The sequence below is a fragment of the Artibeus jamaicensis genome, unplaced genomic scaffold (assembly GCF_021234435.1).
Source record: "Artibeus jamaicensis isolate MK-2021 breed Jamaican fruit bat unplaced genomic scaffold, CSHL_Jam_final scaffold_625, whole genome shotgun sequence".
Taxonomy (NCBI): domain Eukaryota; kingdom Metazoa; phylum Chordata; class Mammalia; order Chiroptera; family Phyllostomidae; genus Artibeus; species Artibeus jamaicensis.
In genome coordinates, this window is record NW_026522051.1 from 2,129,941 (window position 1) to 2,154,727 (window position 24,787).

At 45.9% G+C, this 24,787-nt stretch overlaps 1 protein-coding gene across 3 annotated transcripts in view; it reads left to right on the forward strand.

Annotated features, from left to right (window-relative positions):
• Positions 1-1,000: 1,000 nt before the first annotated feature.
• F5 (coagulation factor V) overlaps positions 1,001-24,787 on the forward strand; it is a 55,204-nt gene continuing 31,417 nt past the window's right edge. For all 3 annotated transcript variants that reach the window (XM_037167368.2, XM_053659309.1, XM_053659310.1), the window contains exons 1-6: positions 1,001-1,292; positions 3,505-3,596; positions 7,976-8,098; positions 19,590-19,802; positions 21,172-21,315; positions 23,680-23,901. In XM_037167368.2, coding sequence (XP_037023263.2) covers positions 1,135-1,292; positions 3,505-3,596; positions 7,976-8,098; positions 19,590-19,802; positions 21,172-21,315; positions 23,680-23,901 — 952 coding nt within the window. In that variant the 5' untranslated portion in view covers positions 1,001-1,134. The remainder of the gene's footprint in view (positions 1,293-3,504; positions 3,597-7,975; positions 8,099-19,589; positions 19,803-21,171; positions 21,316-23,679; positions 23,902-24,787) is intronic.

A 24,787-nucleotide genomic window follows, 5' to 3' on the forward strand; every position in this document is an offset into this window, starting at 1 on the left:
GAGGAGCCTGGCATCCTCGTGACCCCACATGAGGTGCTGGGTGACGACTGGGGACAAACCTTAAGACCGAGGCTTAGCTGGCCCCGTAGATTCGGGGAACTTGGGATAACTCATCCTCATGCTTCAGACAATACACTTCTCTGCTTCTCAATCAGCAGCAAAACACAATCTTAAGACAGTTTGAAACAGATCATCCGAGAAACAGGAGGGACCCGGAGGCAGGAAAAATAGGATCCTAGTAACGACCACGTCCTCGGCGTTTCCCAGCCGCCCGGAAGGATGCGTTTTGCAGTATTTTCTTACCCGCCCCCTCCAACCCTATCAGGGAAAGGTGCTGTTATCATCCCCACAGTGCAGATGGCAAACCCGAGCTCCGAAGAGGCTGAGCACCTTGTCCAGGAGGATGGACACAGCTAGCGAGGGGGCCTGAGGCCGGGTCTGCTGCCTCTCTCAGCCACACTCCGACAAGCCCTTGCCCTGGGGCCGCCTTCCCTGGCCTGGCGGCAGGACCTTGTCAAGGCAGAACTGTGTGTAGGCGGAAGTCAGTGAAGCGGTCCTGGCCAAGTGCTGGTCCCCTGGTTCCCTTACCACCTGGAGACACATTTCTGTGCTGGGAAACAGGACACAAGGCCCTTTCCTCAGAGCAGGAGAGTGCTGGGGTTAAAGGTGTGGGTCCCCTGGCATGGGGAGTTACCGCGGGTCTGCCCAGGGTGAACTTTGCCCCCGAGGCCGGGTGAGGGGCTGCTGCTCTGTGGCGCAGCATCTGGAAGCGCAGGGATACAGCTTTGCCCTGGTGCGTGAATCCCTGGGCAGGGCCCACCTGCTGGAGCTTCTGAGCTCCGCCGTTTCTTCACCCGTAGTAAAACAGGCACTAAAGTGGTTGCCCTCCCCCTTACCTCTCGTCACCCAGGGCAGTGACCTAGCGTATCCCCCCTCCTCCACTCTCCCCACCGCGTTGCCTGGAAAGGCCCTCGGAGGCGGAGACAGACGGAGGCGCTGCAGGGGAGGATACTGCCACCCACAGCCTCCCAGAGCTCACTGCAGCGGACGCGAGGCAACGCGGCTCCACCGGTGGCGGAGGAGAGCTCTGTCCAGGCCCTGGGGGTAGCCGAGGGCAGGAGCAGAGAAGGAACCATGTCCCCAGGCTGCCCACGTCTCTGGGTCCTGGTGGTGCTGGGCTCCAGCTGGGCAGGCGGGGGGCGCACGGGAGCTGAAGCCGCGCGGCTGCGGCAGTTCTATGTGGCTGCTCAGGGCATCAGCTGGAACTACCACCCTGAGCTTCCAGATAACAGGTAAGGCGGGCGCTGCGTCCCCCGGGCAGCACGCCCCAGTTTCTTTAGACGGCATTCCCTTTGCTCATCCGGCCTCCAATCATGCAGTTTATCACTCTGAGGATGTAGGAAATACCCAGTTTGACAGACTAGGTGCCGCTTGCAAGAGTTCGCCGGTACACAGTTTTTTTTGTTAGTGCGATTGATTGTTGGTTTAGTGTATTGATTGATTCAACACCACCAGGCACCCACCCCCTGCTTAGCCTCCTGTAGCCTCCGGCTCTAGCATTTTAGAGACCTGATGTTCTTATGGAAAGTCTAGTCATATGTTATTTATCCCATTCTCCGCCTAGCTTCATCTTCTAAAACTGAGGACAGGCGTTCGCCCTGCACTTCGCCGTGAACAGATTATTATTATCATCCAATAACAATTGCCCTCATTTTTGCTGTGTTCTTATAAATGACTTTCAAAACACTGCCAGTCCATGAAAATGCAACGTTTTTATTCTTTCGCCCTTTTCTATTTCATCTGACTCGTTGTTCGCCCTCAATCAGCCCTCGTGCTGTGGTCTACCCTGAGGCTTGGGGAGCCTGCAAGCTGCAGCTCAGAGGCGGTTTAAATAATAAAAGCCGATCTGGGAGTCGCAAACATTTTTTCCCCTAATTGAAAGGCTAAAAATAAGACTTCCCAGAAATGAGACAAATTATAGGACCCACTCAATAGTTCCAGTTGGTTATATTTTTACTTGTTTTAATGGTAAGCTTCTTGGTGTGACTCAATTTTTTTTTTAACTAAACATCACAACCTTGAATGATTGCGAAAGATGTGTTCCTCTTTTACAATTACAAAGCGGAGAGATATTGTAACATTTTAAGAGTCTCTTAGGTATAACCTTAACCCCTTTAAAGTGTTCTGGGTATGGGTGTTTTTGGAAGGCTGTGTATATATCCCTTGGTCTTGTAATAATAAGAAACCCCTCTTTTTAAAAGGAATTGTGTTCAGTATTGCACTTCAAGGTGATGATCCAGGCCACTGCCACAGTTAGGGAATTGTCATTAACTGCAGCCCCAAGGAAGAGAAGGGCCCGCCCCGCGATGGTCTCCCCGGCTCCTGGGCAGGACGCTGCCTGGGTGGCTGCCTTGCCTGTGGCCTCCGAGCCCAGGCTTGGAGGTTTGGTCTGTCGCCCCGGTCGGTGCTGATGGTAGCAGGCACAAAACCGCAGGCAGAGTGGCACAGGGCAAAGGCCCGCGTCACATGGTTGAGCCAGAGGGAGCCGTTGCTGGGCGTCCTGCGCTCTCACTCCCTGGCTGCCTTTCCAGAATTCTGGGAAGAGTCACTCCTCTGGTATCAATTATTGACTCAAAACCATAGAATGCTAACCCAGACCAAGTCTCAATATGTTTGAGCCTCAAATCCTGTCGTTCCTCTCTAGTGCTTACATGTGAAAAAAAAAATCTAACCTGTAGGTCTGACTGCTTAAATTCCGAACTTGTTCTGAGTGGTCCTAGACCAGGACTCCTGCGTCCTCGGAGACACAAAAGACAGTGAGAGGAAGCTGTCCGGGCACCGCCCCTGCCACCACCGGCCCCCGCCCCCATGACTTCTTCACCGGGAATCCAATAGTTTCTCTTCTGCCAGTCTTGGCTCTTCCATTCTTCGACAGCTTCTCCTCGGACAAGTTACTTAAGCTTTCCAAGAGTTTGTGTTTTCCACTTGCTTGTTTGTTCCCAGAATGAATCCCAGGGATTTCACTCTGAGAACCATAACCAGCTTCTCCACCAGAAACAGGGCCACCAAAGCAATGACAGCTCTTCACAGTGTCCCCCAGTAACTCACCACTGTATTGGACTGACCAGCTGGAAATAGCCCACCTATTTAGACGTAAAAGGTTGGATCATACTTTTACTCATTTAAAATTAAAAATGAAAAATTTGGGTTCCCACTGTGATCTTGGAATCTTCTTTAGAAGATGGATTCCGAATAACAGGATTAGTTAGGGCAGACTTCATTTATGATAGAACAATTACCACAACAGAATATTCTTGAAGGGTGTGATAATTATTTCTATCAACTTCACTTATTCTTCATATTTAAACCACTTTGGGTCTAAATACACTTGAAGATGCTATTAGTTCTGGTACAAGGCTGAGGACGTGAGAGACCCTTTCCTTGCAGTGTGGGAAGTAGATGTCCTATATACCTTCCAAAGTAATTTTTCTATTTTATTTCCAGTTTGAATCCTTCTGCAACTTCCTTTAAGAAGATTGTCTACAGAGAGTACGAAGCGTATTTTCAGAAAGAAAAACCACGATCCAGAACTTCAGGTAAGCCGAGCAGGGGGCCCTGCGTGACCGGCTAATAGGTCACAGATCACATGCCCATGAAAACAGCTGTTTTTAACCTTGATCAAAAAGCTAAAAAACCCCAGTTGTTCGAATTTTTCTTCACTTGTCTAACAAACTGATACTGAGCTCGTGCCAAGGGTGGGGCATTGAACTAGACTCCGCGGAGTCCACGGGAGACAAGACGCCGGTGCCCTGCCTTTGCGGGACTCTTGGTCCAGTTTGACGAGCGCAGGTCATCCTTTGCTGCCCTCTGGCTCCCTGGGCTCATTCAGAGGAACTGTGTGTGGCCAGTTCTCTTGCGCCTATCTCCCCCTTCTCTTCTCCTGTTTTATTTAGTATAATATACATGGTAGCTAGTGTTTTTAAAGAGAAACCTCTTCTTTTCCTCATCTCTTCTTTAGTCAAGGAAAGTAAGTAAATGGGTTTGGCGAACTGAAATAGGGCACCATTTTTTCACAGGGTCATAGGAGCCATTAAGAGAGAACGTCCTCTGGTTGGGTCTCCAAGTCAATAATTCACTCAACCTGTCCCCTGTCCCGTCCCTCCACCAGGTGAAGACCTGCAACCCGTACCAGACTTATTCTTCTCCCTCCTGATTCATCCCATTCTTTCCCAACTCTGATCTCCCTTTATCTTCACTCCTTCCTTGACCGGCGCCTTCCCTTCGGCCAAAAGCCATTAACGACAAAACAAGGCACAATTATGTTCAGGTTAAACTCTAACTAGAAAGAAAAAACTCCCCTTGACTCTGCTTGCCTTTCCTTTTTCTCCCCTTTCTCCACCACCGATTTCCGATTTCCGTATGAATGGTCTGGTTTTTTTCTCCAGGGTGTCATTTCCTCTCCCCAGTCCTCTGTTCCAAGGGGAGCTCACTAAAATCTCTCTCTAAAGGGGGTGTCTGTGACTGCATAGATGCCAGGGCCAAAGTTTTTTCCAGGCCTTTTCTGGCTGGACATTTCTAGGACAGTCAATGCTCCCCTTCCAGGAATGCTCTCTCGTTTGCTGGTTTCCCTAGTGCTGCCTCCGCTGGGGAACAGAAGCAGAGCCCCAGACGGGGGTGGAAGATAAGGAAGCAGAAGCAGGAGAGAGTTGGAGATAACCCTTTCCTGGAACTCGACTCCAAATGGGAGGAGAGATAGGGGCGTTCTGGAAGGGAATAAGAGGTTTGAGGCTATTTTGGGATTTTATAAAAGGAATAGTGACTTAAAAATATCTAAGTGTGCCCTGGCTGGTGCCAGCCTGTGAACTGAAGAGTCACTGGTTCAATTCCTAGTCAGGGCACATGCCTGGTTTGTGGGCCGGTTCCCCAGTTGGGGGAGCGAGAGAGGCAACCAACTGACGGATCTCTCACACATCTGTGTTTGTCTCCCTCTCCTGCTCCCTCCCTTCCCTTCGCTCTAAAAATAAATAAAGAAGATCTTTTAAAGATATTACCTAAATTCTTGAGGGAAGATTCCAATGGAAGAGGAGAGGATAAAGTTATCTCACGGAGGGAGCCAAACTCCGAAGAAACAGGGAATGATGGGATTGAGAGCTGAGCTAGATCAGCCTGCAGCAGAAGAGATATTGCCTTCACCAGGGGCTGTGAGGTTGCTAATACAATTCAGTTTGTAACTGTGGGTAGGAAGTGTTTGAAAGGATCTCCTGTCCTCTGTCACAGAATCTGTTCCTTTTTGTAGCCCTGGCTCCAGCCCCAGGACACAGAACTGATACTTAAGAGCTACTTAATTAACTTAAACTGTAGGCAGGGGAAGGGAAAATGGGCCGGGAAACATATTCCAAAGGCCTGTGGAATGAGGCACCAGGCAGGTACCGAGATCCCTGCCTTCTGTGGCTTATGTCAAGTTAACTGAATTCGAATGTCTGCTGGGTAAGCCATTGTGCCGAGAGCTCTGTAAGTGACAGGAAGGACCAGTGCGAGGCTGGAGACGATGCTTTAAGCAATAAGAAGGCATCGACAGTTTTTGAAGAGAGTAGTGTGCTCAGACTCATTTGAGATGATTAACTTTTGCAGTGACTTCCTGATGCACCCTCACTAATTAGAAGCAGACCTTGATAGATGACCTCTGTGTAAGCCCTGTGCACTGGAAACATTATCTTCCTGTCCACTCCGTGTATCTCATGGACAGATGTGTTTTATATGAGCCCTGAGGCATTGTAGCATCCATTTATGCGGCGTCTTCCTCGACCCCCAAAGGCCCTTACCTACCCATAAAGCCCTGGCGGTCAGGGATCTCTCACTCACCTCTGTGTTTGCCGGTAGGAGTTGATACAAGGAAGCAAATCTGGTGCAAAGACAAAGCCTCAGATGATGAGGGAGAAGCTCTGGCTTTGCACACTGTCCCTGTCCCCAGCCTAGTTCTGTGTCATTGGTACTTACCCCTCCCTCATGCCCCACTCGGCTGGTGGTTGTGATTCTGGCCGAGCCCGAACAGGAGCAGTCACGGGCCCCCCTCTGCAGCATGAGTCCAGAGCTTACTGTAAGTTGGGGTGCCGCGGTCCAGCCGCAGCGGGTCAGGGGGTCCCACAGGTGAGGGCAAGGCGTCAGCACTGGGTAACAGACGACAACACGCCTCAAAGGACAGTGAAGCTCTGTTCCGTTTATTGCAAGTACAAGCAGGTTTTTATATTTTCATTTCAGGTAGTGATTAATATTTGCAGTATAACATGATCATTTAAGCAGAAAAAATCAATACAAAGGTAATCAGTAAAAGTACGAAAGTTCCCATAGATTTAGTTAAAGATTATTTTAACTAGGAGAGCTATTAATCAGACAGTTAAAAATATCTTATTGTATATTAAAGTTTCTCAGAATTTGGTATAGGGCATAAGGATACGCTACACTGAGTAGAGAAAATAGGAGATTTATTATAAAGCCCTTGTGATGTCTAACTTAGCTATCTACCTTTTTTTTTGCTTAAAATGTTTTTTCTGTGTACTATAAATTCTGACTCCCTAGTGACTGTTTAGTTTGTAATAACTAACTAGCCTTTGTTATTACTTTGCCTGTCTAGTTGATATATATTCTTATTCAAGGTAAAGGAGGGGCTATTCCTATGTAGCAGGGGGCTTTTAAGGGTACTTCTTTTAAGTTTCTCTAGGAGTTCTTTTATAGACATGTTTTGTACTTTGATTCCTTCTAAGAAAGTAGTGAGATCATCTCATGATTTCCTAGAGTATTCTATCTTATCTTGGGTGTTTTTCTAATGATTGTTATTGATTAAGCTTGAATTCTCAGATTGTTCTGATTGTTTCCTTATGCCTATATTCCCTGACGTTCTAGTATGATATTATTATTCTGTTTATTGAGCCGGGAAAGGTCCAGGCACACTATCTGAATCACTGCCAGGGTATTCATAATGATTAAAGCAAAAAGGTCATGATCTCTAAAGCAAGCACAATCACAATAGGTATTGCAAGGCCTTCCATGCCATGTCCACCAGGTTGGAAACTGCTTCCTTGAAGTCTTACACCCCCTCTCAGGACCTTGTCACGGAGAGAGGGATCCAACAGTAGACGCGGCAGTGGACGTGGCATTGGGGGGTTTTGGTGCTAGGCTGCAGGCCCAGAGGTCTGAAGACAGATGCCTGCCCTGGACAGGTGGCCGGGCGAGGCTCATTTTCAGAAATCCTGTCTTGGGCTTTCAAATGGCTAGCTCAAGTCTTTGCATTTTTTCAAGAAAAATTATGACATGTTTTGTCTCTGAAAGGCTCTAAAAGCGCTGTAGCAATGGGCTGCCTTGTGTTCCGCAGCACCTTCTTCGCCTGCGTGGAGAGGGGTAGATTAGCGGACTCACCGTGGTCCTTTCCAAGCCAAAGCTGCTTGAACCGGGTGCCTGCTGAGCTACCTTCCTGGGCACCCAAGACAGGCCACCCCCGCCAGGCTGTCTCTGGGTGAAGGAGAGGGTAGGAGAGCTGTTTGGGCGCCTGGCTGACAGTGTTCACCTTTATGCATGAGAGCATTGGGTCTGCCTCTGTGAAAGCATTCTCTTCACATCACCCTGGAACACTGAAAATGAACATCTTTATTTTGGTGACCAGAGTTCATCTGTGAGGAACGACAGGGGGGTCACAAGGGGGTGGGCATGGTCAGAGCGACTGCTCCTCATCTCTTGACTGACTTTGAGCCAGGCCAGGTGTCGCTGCCTTCCCATCCTTACCTGACTGCATGTAATGTCAAGTTCATGAGCTGGCACAGCCGTCTACATGGAAGGCAAGTGGGTCGCCCTCAGAACCCGGAGAAGTGGCAGCTATCACTCGGGATTTTCTGCATGGTGCGTGTGCATGTGCATGTGTGTGTGTGTGTGTTTAGCAGCTCTGTCTCTGGTCATCCTGATGTGTGTATCCTTGCTTCCACAGGACTCCTCGGGCCTACTTTATATGCTGAAGTTGGAGACATCATGAAAGTCCACTTCAAAAACAAGGCAGACAAGCCCTTGAGCATCCACCCTCAAGGAATTAAATACAGCAAATTCTCAGAAGGTAAGAGGAACTTCCTGTCCCTCTGACAAGGGAAAAATGTGCAACTCTGTAACACCAGCATCAAACGTTTGAAACCATCTCACTGGCCACGTGTCAGAGAAAGTTCCTGCAGTCCTCGAAAATGAAATTGCTGTCCTTTTGAGTTTCAGAGAGGAACATGAGAAAGTTCTGGCATCAGCTAGACCTCAGTTGTTTTTTGCTGGGTTCTCTTTCTTTAATAGCCAGATGGGCAAATTACCCGATCTCTCTGAATTTCGATGTGTTCACCTCCAAAATGAGAACAACCATACATATATTGCTAGATGCTTTTTAAGGCAAGGGTCTGCAAACTTTTCTGCTGAAAGCCAGAAAGGAAATATGCGTGGCTTTGTGGGTCATGTGATCTCTATGACAGTTACTAAACTCTACCTTTTAGAACAAAAGCAACTAAAGGCAATACATATGTAAGCAAATGAACACTGCTGTACCCCAATAAAACTTTATTTGCAAAGAAAATGGAGTTGGCTGGGTTTGGCCCATCACCATAGTTTGAAATAGTGTCATAGGACTGGCCTGGTGCACAGATGACAATTAATAAGTACTATTAAAATGTTGGACATAGTGAAGTGCTTACAGACATAGGCTTTGAAGACAGACTTAGGTTCAAATTCCAGCTGTATCACTTCTGGCTAAATGACCTTAGCATCCTGGGCCTCAGTTTTCTTGTCTATAAAGTGGGAATGGTTATACCTACTCCATAGTATTGCTCTGAGGATTAAATGAGGTTGTTTAGGTGTTATACTAAGTAAACATGGTTCCTGGAACCTGGAAAGCCCTCAGTAAATGATGACAATGATGATGATGATGATGATGATGAGGACAGTGACAGTGAAGATCATGAGGATGAGATAAAAGGGACCACAGCAGCCACAGGATAGTAGGTACCTACTGTTGACATTGTTCTAATTACTTCCATTATACTGGTGTTCATAATGAACAGAGTAGAGTTCTGTTAGGAACTGATATAAGAAAATCGTATCCATGTTGTAATAGATGTTAGCATAGTAACACTTAAAAATAACTTTAGACCTTCTGTAATTCACAAATCTTCTTTCTCCCATGTGTTCCAACCATCACGCCTTTGAAGAGAGTAACTGAGTGAGTAGGAGAGTGGTTTCCAATGCAGGTCAGAAACTGGACTGCCTGGCACAAATCATGGCTCAGACACTAACTGTGTGACTTTGGGGAAGTGACTTAACCTCTCTGTGCATCTCCTTTCTCATCTGTGAAATGAAAATAATAATATAATCAGGCCCTCTGTAGACAGGCTTGTCATTGGGGAATCTTAGAACAATGCCTAGCATAAGAAAAGCTCTTGATAAAATACTGGCTATGATGGAAAGGGTGATTCTTGGATCAAAATGTGTCCAAATGATGTTACATGTCAATTATATCACAATCAATTTTTTTCTGGTGTTCAAACATTTGACATGTAGCTGATGGTGTATAGATGTCCTTTAACTATTGTCTGTGCAAACCCATCTCTGCCAAGGGGTGACTGGCTGGCAGGAGGGCAATGACCTGCCCTTCCCGGCGCTCGCTCTTTGGCTGAAGGAGAACCAATGAAGCATTAGCTATGACATTCCAGGCACCTTAAAGGGCCAGTTTGTCAGGACGCTGGGCGAGGCAGTGTGCATCGGAATCTGTCTCTTCTGTGTCCCTACAGTCATAGGGTGACACGGAACAACCCCTCAACCTCCTTATGAGGCTCCCAGGTGACTGACTGCGTCAGGAAGTCAGCACTGTGTTGCCAGAGAAGAGGACCCTCGCAATGTCCCTTGCAGGTCCCATTTCAATTGTGGGAGGAGGCAGTGCTGTGGACTCTGTGCTCCTAGCTGGGCTGTTTGCACAGGAAGTGAACCTTGCAACCCTGTCCCTCTTCCTTTTCTGTTTATCTGTCCCTACACTCCCCCACAGCCAGCAATCATTTATGAGCAGCAGTTTCAAACACCCCCACCCCCTCCACTGGTCACCTGCTGACTGCCCCCAGTTCCATGGCTCTAGGGACAGTAAACACAGATGGGTAGAAAAGTCAAATTTTGTCTTGGAAATGAGATGCAAATCTAATAAGTAGAGAAAGGGTATCCTTCATGAAAAAAGACAAGTGTCTACATTTTGTTGTGCCCTCTCCATTGAAATAAAACGTCTTCTTCATGCCTGGCATTCACCATCCCCCATAGCCTCCTGCTACGGTCTGAATTATTTTTGCAGGAGTGGAGAGAAACTCCACGCTGTGCTAGCTACCTGAGAGTCCGGATTTCTTTATCTCAGAAGTAGATAGCTAAGCAATGGACAGTGGGAGGTCAAGACAAGCGATAGGTCCAGTGGACTCAATCCTCATCCCTGTGGCTGCTTGAGCTAACCAGAGAACCAAACAAGCTAGCCAGCAGCCCTCCTTATGTGGGAGTTAACCTCCAGGCCCCACCAGGATTTGGAAACCTACTCTCATCAGCCAGGAGGAGAGAGAGCCATGGGAAGAAGGCTGGCTTCACGGCCAGAACGCCTGGACGTGAGCCCTAAGCAAACTTCAGCAATTTCCTTTACTGATAACCCTCAGTTTTATATCTATGAAATGGAATTAGCTATTTCTTTCCAGCTAAGGTTATTGGTCATCATACCGGGAAACTTCTAGGCACACAGTCGATGCTCAATAATGCTGGGTGTTGCTAGGTGGTTACTTCATAGCTGTGTATAGTGCAGGCGTTAAATTTTGCTCCCAGAAGCTGAGATCGAATGAAGGCCTTGGCTTTGGATAGTGTCATCCTACTCAAATGAGATAAAACTGTCCCACAGAATTCAGAGGCCAAAATGAACTAAATGGAATGAAAAAAAAGGTCAGTTATTCTGAGCCCATGAGGAGTTGTTTTGAATAATTACATTGTCCAGATGGAGTGCCTAAGATATTTCCTCTTAATTACTTTGGGCATAAATCTTTCTAAATGGTATACTTCCTCAGTATACCTTTTGAAACAGAGGGTGAGAAGCAAAAGTCTAATCCCTCCCTAAACCACGACTTCCAGTCTACCGTGAGATTTCACAGATACCTAATAATGTTAGAACTATGTACAGTCTAAGAGTTGACGGATTCTAAATGAAATCCAATGTTATTTTCTCTGGTATTACTCAGAGGTAAAGACCCTGAGCTTTCTTTTTTAAAAAATATGTATTTTATTAATTATGCCATTACAGTTGTTCTATTCCCCCCTTCATTCCCCTCCATCCTGCACACCCCCTCCCCCACCATTTCCCCCTTTTAGTTTATGACCACGTGTCTCAAATTCTTTAGATTCTATATTTCGAGTACTATTCTTGCCCCCCCATCTATTTTCTACCTACCATCTATGCTACTTATTTTCTGTACCTTCTCCTCCCTTCTCCTTCTCCCACTTCCCTGTTGCTAACTCTCCATGTGATCTTCATTTCTATGGTTCTGTTCCTGATCTAGCTGTCCTCTTAGTTTGCTTTTGTTTTAGGTGTGGTTGTTAATAACTGTGAGTTTGCTGTCCTTTCACTGTTCATCTTTTTTATCTTCTTTTTCTTAGGTAAGTCAATTTAACATTTTATATAATAAGGGCTTGGTGATGATGAACTCCTTGAATTTGATCTTATCTGAGAAGCACTTTATCTGCCCTTCCATTCTGAATGAAAGCTTTGCTGGATAGATCAATCTTGGATGTAGGTCTTTGAATTTCATGACTTGGAATACTTCTTTCCAGCCCCTTCTTGCCTGTAAGGTCTATTTTGAGAAATCAGCTGACAGTTTGATGGGAAGTCCTTTATAGGTGACTGTCCCCTTATCTCTTGCTGCTTCTAGGATTCTCTCCTTCATTTGAATCTTGGCTAATGTAATGATGATGTGCCTTGGTGCATTCCTTCTTGGGTCCCACTTCTTTGGGACTCTCTGAACTTCCTGGATTTCCTGGAAGTCTATTTCCTTTGCCAAATTGGGGAAGTTCTCCTTTATTATTTGTTCAAGTAACTTTTCCACTTGTTCCTCTTCCTCTTCCCCTTCTGGTACCCCTATAATTCAGATGTTGCAACATTTAAAGATGTCCTAAGGTTCCTAAGCCTCTCCTCATTTTATTGAATTCTTGTTTCTTCATCCTTTTCTGTTTGGTCATTTTTTTTCCTCTTTCTGGTCCACTCCTTTGATTTGAGTCCCAGTTTTCTTTCCATTACTATTGGTTTCCTGTGCATTACCATTTATTTCAATTAGTTTAGCCTTCATATGTTCCTCTAATTTGTGACTAAAATCAATCAGTTCTGTGAGCATCCTGATCACCAGTGTTTTGAACTGTGCATCTGAAAGTTTGGCTATTTCTTCCTCGCTTAGATTTATCGGCTCTGGGGCTCTGAGTTGTTCTTGAGCCATGTTTTGATCTGTTCATGCCTGTTACATATGAAGAGCAGAGCCTTAGGTGTTCACCAGGGCGGGGCCACCCAGGTCGCTGGTTTGTGACGCATATGTGGGGGCGTGGTCAGAGAGGGGCCATCCATGTCGCTGGTTTGTGACGCTTATGTGGGGGCGGGGTCAGAGATGGACAATGGCGGCTCCCTCTGTGGCTTCCTGCCGCTGGGGCCTGTGAGGTCCGTCTCACTGCTTGCTCCTTCACCGGTTTATCTGCGCGATAGACTGTGGTCAGCCCTCAGTGAGTCCACCGCCTTCCGCCCTCAGTGGGTCCGCCCACTTCTCCATACCTGGGATCTACCAACGGCTGCTGGTGCACCTGGGTTGCGCGCCCAGGTCGCGCGCCCAGGTCGGTCCAGTGGGTCTTTCCTGCCTGACCCCGCTCTGCTGCTAACTCTGCCCCTCTTACTGGTTTGGCTGAAGGGTTCATTGTTGTCAGACTTCTGTGTAGTTCAATTTTCTGTGTTTTGGCTGCGTTTTTGTTACTAAAACTTTGTTGTTTTCAAACTTAGTTGTGTTAGAAGACGCAGTACTTCCACCTACGCCTCCATCTTGGCGGAAGTCCTGACCCTGAGCTTTCATTCACAGATTTTGTACATCGCTTTTCCTGGGAGCCCTGGTTCCTTTGCATTCTCTCCGTGGCTCCTTTTTGAATTCTTGGCTATGCTTAAATTAGGTGATGGCTGGAAATCTAGGTTCTGGACAAGAAAGATGTCATGGCACTTGGTGTGGAAGTCTCACGGTGGCTCGTCATCCATAAACTGTCAGCATCCGACATAAAAGCTAAGTCGTAGCTTGGTGTTTCTCAACTTCGCCCAGGTGCACCCTCCCCAGGTGTGCCTGAGGGCGACCTCACAGCAGGTGGGGCAGGGATGAGTAACCCCTGACAGGATGGACAGATCCTGATTTATAAAAATGCTCACAAGGTCATTTCCTTTAGAAACGTCTTTAATAGGAATATGTTTTAAACTGCAATCACAATGGTACCTAATTACTTTTAAACTTTCCAGCACTAAAAGAGTTTTGGTTTGAAGCTAAAATTTCAGAAACTCTATAACTAGCGTTTGGTGACTATTTGATTGTAATGCTATACCTTCTAGCAAATTTTGTTGTTCATTAAGATCTTTGAAGTTCTTTGTGCAATTACTACCTTTAAAAGTTTGTTTCAAGATGAATCTTCTATTATCCTCTTATTTGATTTATTCTCTCATATTTTAAATATGTGAGTTACATCATAAGTATTATAGTATAAAATTCTATAATATTCAGCTTTCTGCTGGTAAGCCAACTCTCTGAATAAAATCTAAAAAAATAAAATTTGCACTGGAGATTGTTCTTTGCATCTAAGTGTTGCCAAAGTCTCTATATGAAAACTTAGTCTTCTAGGTTTTTCCAAAACATTCCAGTGTTTGACTTAATATAGGCAATTACATTTTTCACTTTTCATCTGAATATTTTGACCCAACATAGAAATTTCTTTGAATATAGGATAAGCACCTGAAACAAACTGTAAGAGCTAACATAATAATTCTCATTAATCTAGCCATGAGAATTAGTGTGAACTCCCCTTCAAAAGAGAGTAGCAGGCCTTGTGCAGTGGGACCAGGCCCTTTACAAAACCCTGGCATTCCAGTATTCCCATTGCCTCAATTAAAGCTTCTAAAAGAATCCTCGGAGTCTTTAAAGGCACACTGAAGCATTCACTAAGATAATTAAATGGAGAGAAAAAGAGCTGTTTAGAAAAAAAAAAAAGAACTAGTAACAAGGGAGGATTTCATGAAGGAACACCCAAATGGATGGCCAAAGGGGCTCTTTATGTAATTTCACTTACCCAAACTGGTCACACCATTTCACATTTGAAAAAAAAAAATACTGAGAGCCTTTTGGCAAATAATTAGTTCATCGGGACAAAGGTAAACACATCACACAGCTAAGTATGGACTCATCAGGAAGTGGACAGAATTGAGTAAATGTAAAATGAAGGGCTACCCTTGTGTAAAGAATTTCATCTAGCAAGAAGCTGAACAAGGACTTTCTGTGTTCTAGAACAATGCTCTTTCCTGTGCATTTCTCTTCTTTTCCATTAAGAGTTTTAACTTATTTTGATTGCAGAGTCAAAACTAGATTTACCAAAAAAAAATGCTTTTCATAAAATTGCTTCTTCTGAAGAGCTGTTTATATTTCATACCTCCTATTTCGTAGGTTGCAAATTCAAAGATACGATGCGCCTGTTTTATTCTAGATTAAAGGTAAAACCAAATACTTTGAAGTGAAAAGAAAAAAAGCATTGAAAAAATTATCCCCAAACTATCTCGTTAGTAATCCTCACTCAGTGCAATTACAGTGTCTAAATCTATATTGTTCATTGTTTGCATCAAGATGCCCCAAATTCACCTTTTCAGTAATATAGCAAGCTTAAAATCATTCATTCAGTTATTTGAAATCTGTATATGTAACTAATATATGAATGTGAAATTCTCTGTAATTTACCATGGTCAACTAGACAAACATTTATAAACTACTATTTGTTCAATTAAACCTGGGTATGAAATGCTGACCACTTAAACATGAGTTCGCTGTCATCAGAAAAGCACTCACTCTCTGAAGCCAGCACGCGTTATAGCCTCTTTGGTGATTCTTAGATGCTTCTGTTGATCGGTTCTCGTTACGGAAGAATAATGGATTCTAACTGCAGCATCTCCATGGAAGGGTCACTAGGAGAATTCTAGAGGTTAAATTTATAGCAACTAGGGTACCAGCAGGTACCCCACTATTAACTGGGCTGTGAGTCCCTGAGGGTCTCAGGCTGTTTTCCTTCCATTTGTGCCCTGGTGCCTGGAAGAGAGCTGAGAACATAGATGGTGATGATGGTGATGATGATGGTGATGGTGGTGGTGGTGATGATGGTGGTGGTGGAGATGGAGATGATGATGATAAGATGATAATGATGAAGGTGATGACAACGACGGCGATGATCATGATGATGACTGAACTAGACTGAGGGACTGAGGACTGGGTTAGAAAGTAGAGGCCATGTTTATTTTCCCCTTGCTCTGAAATTTATTAATCTGACTGCTGATTGTGAGTAGTAACCTAATCTCATCACCAGGTTTTACCACCTTTAAAATAGACACGTCGCCGCCTTCAGTCTTTCTCACAGATGTTAAGAGAACTCAAGAATACTCCAGATACATCTTATTAGAAGTAAAACAGAAGGAAAGAGGCTGGGAGACGGCCCACACGCTGATGTGTGTCACCAGAGACACCACAGCAATGGTCGGGTGCCAGACACATTGCAGGTACTTCCGGGTCTTCCTAACCCAGCTGAAATAACGTCACTGCCAGTACAAGGGTTATGTTATCTAATGATGAAGAAGAAAACGGAGGCTCAGTGGGAGATCAGAGGCTTCCCAGATTTACAGTTAGCAAGTGGAACAACCACCACAACAGAGAATCTCCCAGTCTAGGAGGAGCATCATTAATCATGTAATCTTGCAAATATTTACCTGAACACTGATGAGTGCCATTACATAGATGTAGTATGTAATGCTGTTACATGTGTATATAGTCATAGAATAAACACAGATGATACACATCCATGTATATAGATCTCTTATGAGATATGCAATCAGAGATTAGAGAATGAGTGAGCTGACATTTAAGCTGATACCTGAAGCACAAGCATCCATTTATCCAAAGAAAAAGTCCTCTGTCCCCCTACAAATATTGCGCTTCGTTCTCCTGCAAGTTTGTGAAGGCAACAGAACGCCATCTGCTACCAGGGGCATCCCCTGGGCTGTTTTAACAGCTGGGACCCTGCAAGCATCTCGCCCAGGAACATTCTGTTTTCACTTCACGGGGCCACAAAGCATGAGGCTCTGACTAAGGGCCGGCAACTCGCTTCAAGACAGACCCGGTCAACAGTCCACCATGCGCGTCCCAGTCAAACAGATGAAGCCAGGCCTGAGGGCACCGCTGTTCTTATCGGCCCTGTTTGTGCTTCACTGCAGAAGCTATTTTGCAACTTTCCAGAGAAACCCTTCCTGCTTATTATCAGCAACTCTTCCTCATGAATGCGTTTTTCTTTTCAGATGGGACTAGAACAATATTACCGGACGTTATTTAAGCTTTTGACCTTTGTCAGCGCCTGATCCTTTGAACACTCAAATCCTTCTTATCATCAGAGTGAAAGCGTGATCTATAGTAAACAGGGTTATCGATGTCAAACTATCTTTTAGGAAAGGGAAAAACACACAACCCCATGTTACGCTTTGCACTAGCACAAGGGTCATGCACTCAGACACCCAGAGGCTGAGAGGGCAAGACAATGAAAAGTAAGTCCAGTAGGGGCTGGTGATTAGAGAGCTGTGTTCTATCTGAGGGGACAGTCAGGACTCATGTGCAAGCAAATTCTGTGCAGGAGTTGGTCCCATGGCACCAGGTCATCACGTTCTGTTTTGTTTTTAAGAGAAACCAGCAATCCCGACTCTTATATAATATTCCCATATTGTTAACATTGGCATTTCATTGGTTTTAACACATGCAGTTCTAATAGAACACACCCATGAGCTATGACTTGGGGACCTTGGTTCCTGCCTGAAGGACCTGAAATGTTAAGAGTTCAGTAAAACATTCATGGAGCCTCTTGTCTGTGCCAGGTACAGTGACAGGGACCAGAGACACTGAGACAAACACAGCACAGCACCTGCCTTTGCGGAGCTCGCTCGGGTCACACTGTGTGCGGGGTGTAAATGACAGTTATCTAGGAGGATAAAATGAAATTAACCCTATAATACCACACGTTTAATTCTAAACTGTGATGAGTGCTGTAAAAGTAAAAGATGCATAGCACAGTAAGAGACCGAGGCAGCGGTAAACTTACGCTGAGGTTGACGTCTGAAGGATGAGCACACATGTATCCAAAAGAAGAAAGGGAGGAAGAGCGCTCTGGGCAGAGGGAACAGTATCAGCAAAGGCCCTGAGGCAGATGGAGTTGGCCTGTCTGGGGAACTCAGAGGGGCCCAAGTGACTGATACCCAGGTCACCGGAGAACGAGTCCCACAGAAGGACAATGGAGAGAGGAGGAGGGGTGGAGCGTACCTGGACTTGTGGCCTGTGGTAGGAACTTTGGGAAATAAAAAGCCATCGTCAGGGTTTGGAGTAGGAACATGACTAAGATCTGGGGCTTTAAGGAACATTCTGTCTACACGGTGGGAACCGAAGCAAGGCTAACGAGCCAATAGTGGAGATAAAAAGGATAATAAAAAATATTCCATCAAGGAAAAAAAAAAGCTGGAAAGAAGAGAAGAAGCAACAAAGACCAAGTGGACAAATAGAAAATAACAGGAAGGTAGATTTAAACGCAACCATCTCAATAATTATATTAAATATATAATTTAATACAAATACAAATAGTAAAAATACAAATAAGAGATAGATTGTACAGTTAGATAAAAAGCCACACCCACTGTATGCTGAACTCAAGCAATCCCCTTTAAAGACAAGAGAAAAAATAAAGGACAGAAAAAGATATACCATACTCACACTTATTGGGTGAGCACAAGGGGGTGTCTAGTGTATTATTCCATTTTTATGACATTGTCAGAAAACAAGATGCAGAGACAGAAAGCAGATCAGCAGCCGTCCGGGCCCAGGGGGCAGGGGGAGGCACTGCCCACGATCGGCACAGGGGACAGAAGTTCTGGGGCAAGGGCAGCGTTCTGTGCCTTCGTTGTGACGGCAGCTGTGGGACAGTGAGCATTTTTCAAAGCTCAGCGCATATTATACTTAGAATTGGTGGATTTTATTACAAATAATTTGGAACTCAATAAAGACGGCAAAACAAAGAGAGGGGTAAAGAGAAGAAAAGGAACAGGGAAAGGGAAGGGGAAAATTAAGCATTTTTGTTTTAAAAAAAGCACAGTCACTTCAGTAAGAATGGTTTCCATGGGCGCTTCACCCTGTCATGTAAAGCACTTCAGTTATTTTTTAAAAAATCTTTCTTGCCTTGCCCACATCCACACTCTGACGGTCTCACCTTCCACCTCAAGGAGTTTATCAAACCTTGTGCCAAACGAAGAGACCTGCATCCCAGAGAGAGATTCTGGCACCAGCTGATGCCAGTGAAACTCTCACCCGCTCAGAGAGGAGTGTTGCAGACAGGAGAAGCTGCCCATCCCATAGGGCTGTCAACGGCGCTGACCTCTCCCCTTCCTGACCGCCCTTGCTCCATCTCTAGCCACATCTTCCGTTGGTTGTCGAAAGCATCCCCCAACCTTCTGCAATTCCTTTAATCCGCAGAATCTCAGTGGCCTCTCTCCAATGAGGAAGACCAATTTCTACAACACATCCTCCCCTCTGTCGCCGGCAGAGAAAGAGGAGTGTATGGAAGGGTCCGTGGTGGGACTGTGGGTGTAGGAAGCACGACATCTAAACTTCAGGGGGTGGGGGGGACTTTGCACAGCCTCGGGACAACTCAGCTGCCTGTAGGAGCTAGACTCTGGGGAAGGACCTGGGATGATGAGGCGGTGGGGATGTAATACAGGAACAAAACGGGGCTGAAGCTGGCAGTGATGGAAAGGGGACCTGGAAAACGTACACTTCAGAACAGAGCAGTACATAAGTGGGTCTGAGGATAGTTACATCCTGCGCCAATAGGCTGTTAAATATGAGGTTTTATCAAGCACCACAGAGAAAATACAACCCATGTTCAGATTCCGAGATGGTTCGCTGATCAAAGGTGATTCAATTCTCTGATTACATTTACATAATAACTACTTAGAGACCCTGGGAAGTTAACTGACTCAGCCTCCAATGAGGTACTAGTAACACGCCTTAATCACTTCAGATCACCATGGACTCAAGCCCTTATTATAATCACATAGACACACAAATGGATATAATGAGAGTCTTTCCAAATAATGAAGGTTCACTACAGAGAGGGTCAGGTATCTCTATGAGCTTTCCGGTTCTTTCGAATTTGAGGGTGATGACAAAACCGTCCTCACCAGCTGTCCAGTTGTGTTCATGACCTTTATCCTCCAGGTGCTTCCTACTCTGACCACACGTTTCCCGTGGAGAAGATGGATGATGCCGTAGCTCCAGGCCATGAATATACGTACGAGTGGACGATCGGCGAGGACAGCGGGCCCACCAGTGACGACCCACCTTGCCTCACATACATCTACTACTCCTATCAAAGTCTGATACAGGACTTCAACTCTGGGCTGATCGGCCCTCTGCTTATTTGTAAGAAAGGTAAAAAAAAATCAAAGGCATTGGAATGGGAAGGAGCACTGAGATGGAATGAGGCTTGGGAGAATCTTGGAACCTTGCAGGAAACCGGGCAGAGGGGGGAGGGTGTGGACACCAGAGGTTTTGGAAGCTCCTGCTGTGTTCCTCCCAGTTCCCCCTGCATCTCGGTCCTAGACCCTCACCCCAGTGAATTCCCGTCGGAGAATTTGCTCTGAGGCCAAGCCCGAGTGGTCTGTAATGTTTACCTCAAAGCCAAGTCCCCTTTTTCTTTTTTAAAGATTTATCTGTTTATTTTTAGAGAGAGGGAAAGGGAGAGAGAAAGGAAGAGATGGCAGAGAGAAACGTCGATTGGCTGTCTCTCACACGCCCCCTACTGGGGACCTGTCCCAAAACCCAGGCATGTGCCCTGACTGGGAATTGAACCAACGACCTTGTGGTCCAAGGGACAACCCCCAACCCACTGAGCCACACTGGTCAGGGCAAAGCCAGGTCTTTTTGACTTGTGCACAGCAGCCTGTACTCTGCTGATCACACTTGGAAAGAACTTGGACATACCTGAGCTTTGGTCTACAAACACACACAATGCCAGCTCACTCCTTTTCTAAAGGAGCCAACACACTCAGTCCGCTTTACACGAAACGTCGCTGGCTGGGCTTCCGAGCGGCGAGCCTGCATTTCCACTGTGCCCAGGAAGAATTCAGCTCACCTTTCGGCAAAACGAACAGCCAACCACACAAAGCCGCACCGTGGGGAATGATGTGAGGAGCTCACCCTCTGCATGTACACAAATTCCTAATGTGTGTGCTTGCTGCACAGATACATGTGTTCATTGCCTGGGGTCTAGAGGATACTGAGATGGCCCCACAGAAATTAAAACTGAGAAACAGCTCTTCTTTCCTTCTACTTTCAGCTGCATCTTTCCCTATGTTAGAATGGGTTCCTCCCGAACCTCTGCACCAGTGCCTGGCGCGCCATCCCTTGGACAAGCAGGATGGCTGGATTAAACTCGGAGGGCAATGTTTTTACCATCTGAGCTGTGCTGCCTTTGTAGTGGCCTGGCACAGGGGGGTGGGGGTGGGGAAGGGACACTTTTACTAAAGCCTTGACGGTCACCAAATGTCCTGTCTGTGCCAGATCACATTTACCTTTAAAGCCCCTTTCCTCAAGGCTGTGAGGTGCCGGAGAGCACACAAGATTTTCATAAGCCCCCCATTGTCATGACTGGATAAAGGTGCTGTTTTGGAAATAAGATCTTCCTCGAGTTGCCTTCACTGTGACGGGTTGCTTGCCTTAAATGCTTCTCTGTCCAGGAAGAAGAAATGAGGGGTTCTCTTTCCAGGATGCGACTGACAAGCACATTTTTCCTCTCCAGGCACCCTAAGTGAGGGCGGGGTTCAGAAGATGTTTGACAAGCAGCACGTACTGATGTTTGCTGTGTTTGATGAAAGCAAGAGCTGGAGCCGGTCATCGTCCGTCATGTACACGGTCAACGGCTACGTGAACGGGACCATGCCAGGTAATGAGTGGGCTGGGCACGGCCCCACAGTGTGGCAACAGCCAGTGCCTCTCCCTCTGCTGTTTTCCTCAAGGCCCTGGGAAGCTGACCATCCTCACTGTGTTCCAGCTCATACTCAGAAAGGCAATGTAGTCTAGCTCAGCGGGGCTCAAGACTTTATCTTTTTTTTTCTTGATCATCAAGGACAACAGACGAATTGGGAGCTGCCCAGGTGAAGGAGTGCACAGCCTTATCAGAGGCAGCGCTCCCGTCAGGCTTCACCTTGGCCTGCACCTCCTCCAGGATATCAGTCTCCTTCAGAGGGGTCTGTGGTCCCTGCTGCATGGTGACCATGCCTTCCTCCACAGAGGAAGCCTTTCGGGACTGAAGTTCAAGGTCAGCCCCTAGCAGAAAGGGTCAGCAGGAAGAGTTCAATGAAGGTGCTTACAGTAAAGATGAACAGGAGATTAGGAGAAATGTCCAACACACCAAAATACTACTAGCATTTCAGAAGGTGCTAGATGAGGAATACTCAAAGGCATATAGGATGTCTTCTCTTTCCATTTGCATGCGAATCAGAGCAACTGTTGTAGAAAAAAAACTGACTCTTACCTGAACCACTTTTAACTTCTATCTGGTAGGAATGCCTTAGAGCCAAAGATCCTGAGGAAAAAAGTGGAAAAATGAAAATATTACTTTATTAATTAAAGCACTCAAAACCGAAGTTTCTCAGGGGTCATTCTCTATGTCTGAAAAATCACAAATGGTCTCACTTATAAACAAAACGTGGCAAGAGTGGAGATCTGGACATTGCTTTTTAAAGGTTTTCCATCTCATCTGAGTGCGTCAGTCCTCCTGGGTTATTACAGACACATTCAGATCACTCTGGGCTTTGATCCAGAATTCCAAAACTTCACCGAAGTCTAACTTAGGAGATCTGAGTTCAGATTTAGCTTATTTCTCCACCTTAGTGTGGTCCTCGGCAGCCAGCTGTCTCCATGTGCTAACTTACAAAAATGGAGTAACTATCTATCGGCAGCCAGCTGTCTCCATGTGCTAACTTACAAAAATGGAGTAACTATCTATCTTGGGAGAGAGGGTGTTTGGGAATTTCTTTACATGTAAAGAAATTACGGAGTGTACAGGAGCATGGTCAAAAGGAAAACTATGTCTGTGTCCCGGCAGAGTGAATCATCTGTGTAAATATGCAGAAGCCCCCAAGAGCAAACCATATGCACAAAAACAAAAAATAATTTGGCCAGGGAATACAGTATATGAATTTGTAGTTGAAAAAGACAAGCTAGTTGGGGCTAAGAGGGTCAGGGGAGGGAAGTGGCATTCGTAGAAACTGAAATAAGTGAATGCTTGTAAAACAGCGTTACAGAGCTGTATAAATTGAGTAAATGTGGTCAGTGCGGATACAGATGTATTAAACGCTCAGGTCAACAGGAGCGTTTCTCTGGGATGATGAGATGCTTCCACCAAAGCCTCCTCCCCTTTCAGCTTCTGGTTTTCAGGTTTTAGCTTCTTGTTCTCACCGTGATACCAGAACCCCTGCCTTATTATAATGGCCCCCTAAAAAAGACAAGTCCCTCAGCTCCTCTACAGAGAAGAGACTGATCCTCAGCCCCATGGCCTGGTATCTAATGATTATGGATCTGAAACGTAAAGCCCAGGCCAACCATAGAAGCCAGGGTGGGGATCTCCCCCACAGCAAATGAGCATTTTCCTGGTTACCATGGCAGCAACACAATGAGCAAAATGCAGCTTTTGTGCTTGGCTCTCGTTATTCCATCCACATGATGCCCCCAGTGACCCAGCATAATGAGGACCTGTCCAGTACATTTTAGGGGGCGCCTGTAACCCACAGAATAATCCTATGCCTTGTCATTAAAACAACCAACAAGTGGGCACAGAAGCAGCACACAATCCTTAGGTCATTTTCACATCTCCTTCTTGAACCCGGCCCTACTGGAGGCCTTGGAGACTCCCCGCAGCCGAGCCCAGATTGGCTCTGCAGTGACCAGATGTCCAGGCTGGCCCAGGACTGTCCCAGATCTGACACTGAAAATCCTGCATCACTGAAACCTACTGGGTTCCCTTGGTGGCTTAACCCCTTAGCAGAAACTCCTGTTTCTGAACAGATGGCCCCTGCCTCTCTTTTTACCTCTATGGTCCCACTCACTGCAGTGAGCTGTGACTGCCTGTGGGCCCCTCACTCAGATGCCTGCTTTCTTGGGGCAGGAGCGACGACTGGAGTGTCTCTCCCTCAGAACCTTGCCATACCTGGCACATAGCAGGTACTCAGCACCTAGCTGGTGAGTGAGTCTCGGATCACAGAGTGCTGACTGCCTGTTTTGCCCCTCATCTCTCCCCCTCCCTCAGATATAACAGTCTGTGCCAATGACCAAGTCAGCTGGCATCTGATTGCAATGAGCTCCGGACCAGAGCTGTTCTCCATTCATTTCAACGGCCAGGTGCTAGAGCAGAACCGTCATAAGATCTCGGCCATGACGCTCGTCAGTGCTACGTCCACTACTGCGAACATGACTATGGGCCCCGGCGGAAAGTGGATCGTATCTTCTCTCACCCCTACTCATTTTCAAGGCAAGAGACTCTCCTGACAGCCTTGCTTATGAACATAGAGCCCTTTCTTCCCAGGCATTCACTCCCTCCGTATCCTTTGCTTCTGCAAGTTGCATGTGTGCATCGGGCCCTGAGAACAGAACATACATTCTCCACTCGTAGATGTATAGCCTTAGTTGGGGGTGGAGGAAGTGGAGATATTGACAAACATTTTTTAAAAAATGAAGCAAAACCTGAAGTGGTCTCTGCTTCCTTAAAAGGAAAAAGGAGGAAGGAAACAAATGTTTACATAGAGATACTCCTTCTCGGGGTATTTAATATGTAGCAAAAAAAAAAAAAAAGACCTGGAGGCTAGAACTAGACAATCATGAGCAAATTTATAGAAGCAGCAAGTTACAGGAAGTGTGAACAGGTGTACCATGAGAAGATTCTCTTTTCTAGCAAGGTGAGCACAGAGACTGGCACAAAGAGGAACCCGATGGATACATGTTGAATGGATCAAACATCAAATCTAAACAGCTGAGAAATGGGCTGTAAGGAATATCAGTGAATTCTACTGAGGAAAAAAAATCAGCCCAGGTTTTATTTGTGGTACCCCATAAATGAAAATAACTAATTGTTTTATTACATATTGTTGCTTTAAAACTAGTGGGAGGAGGGTTCCTGTTAACAGACATTAAAATGTAAGTAAATAACATTACTATAGGAAACTATAGGACGTATATAAGCAAAACACATGAGAGAGACTTCATGGGACCATTTTGCTTTCTTTTTGCGCTGCTCAGTCAAAATGGTATTTGAAGTAACATAATTGCCACAGTGTCCCTGGAAAATGGAACACACCAAGTCACAGTAAAACAACAACAAAGCTAACATCGTTGAGATGTAGTGCTTTTGGTACTAATTT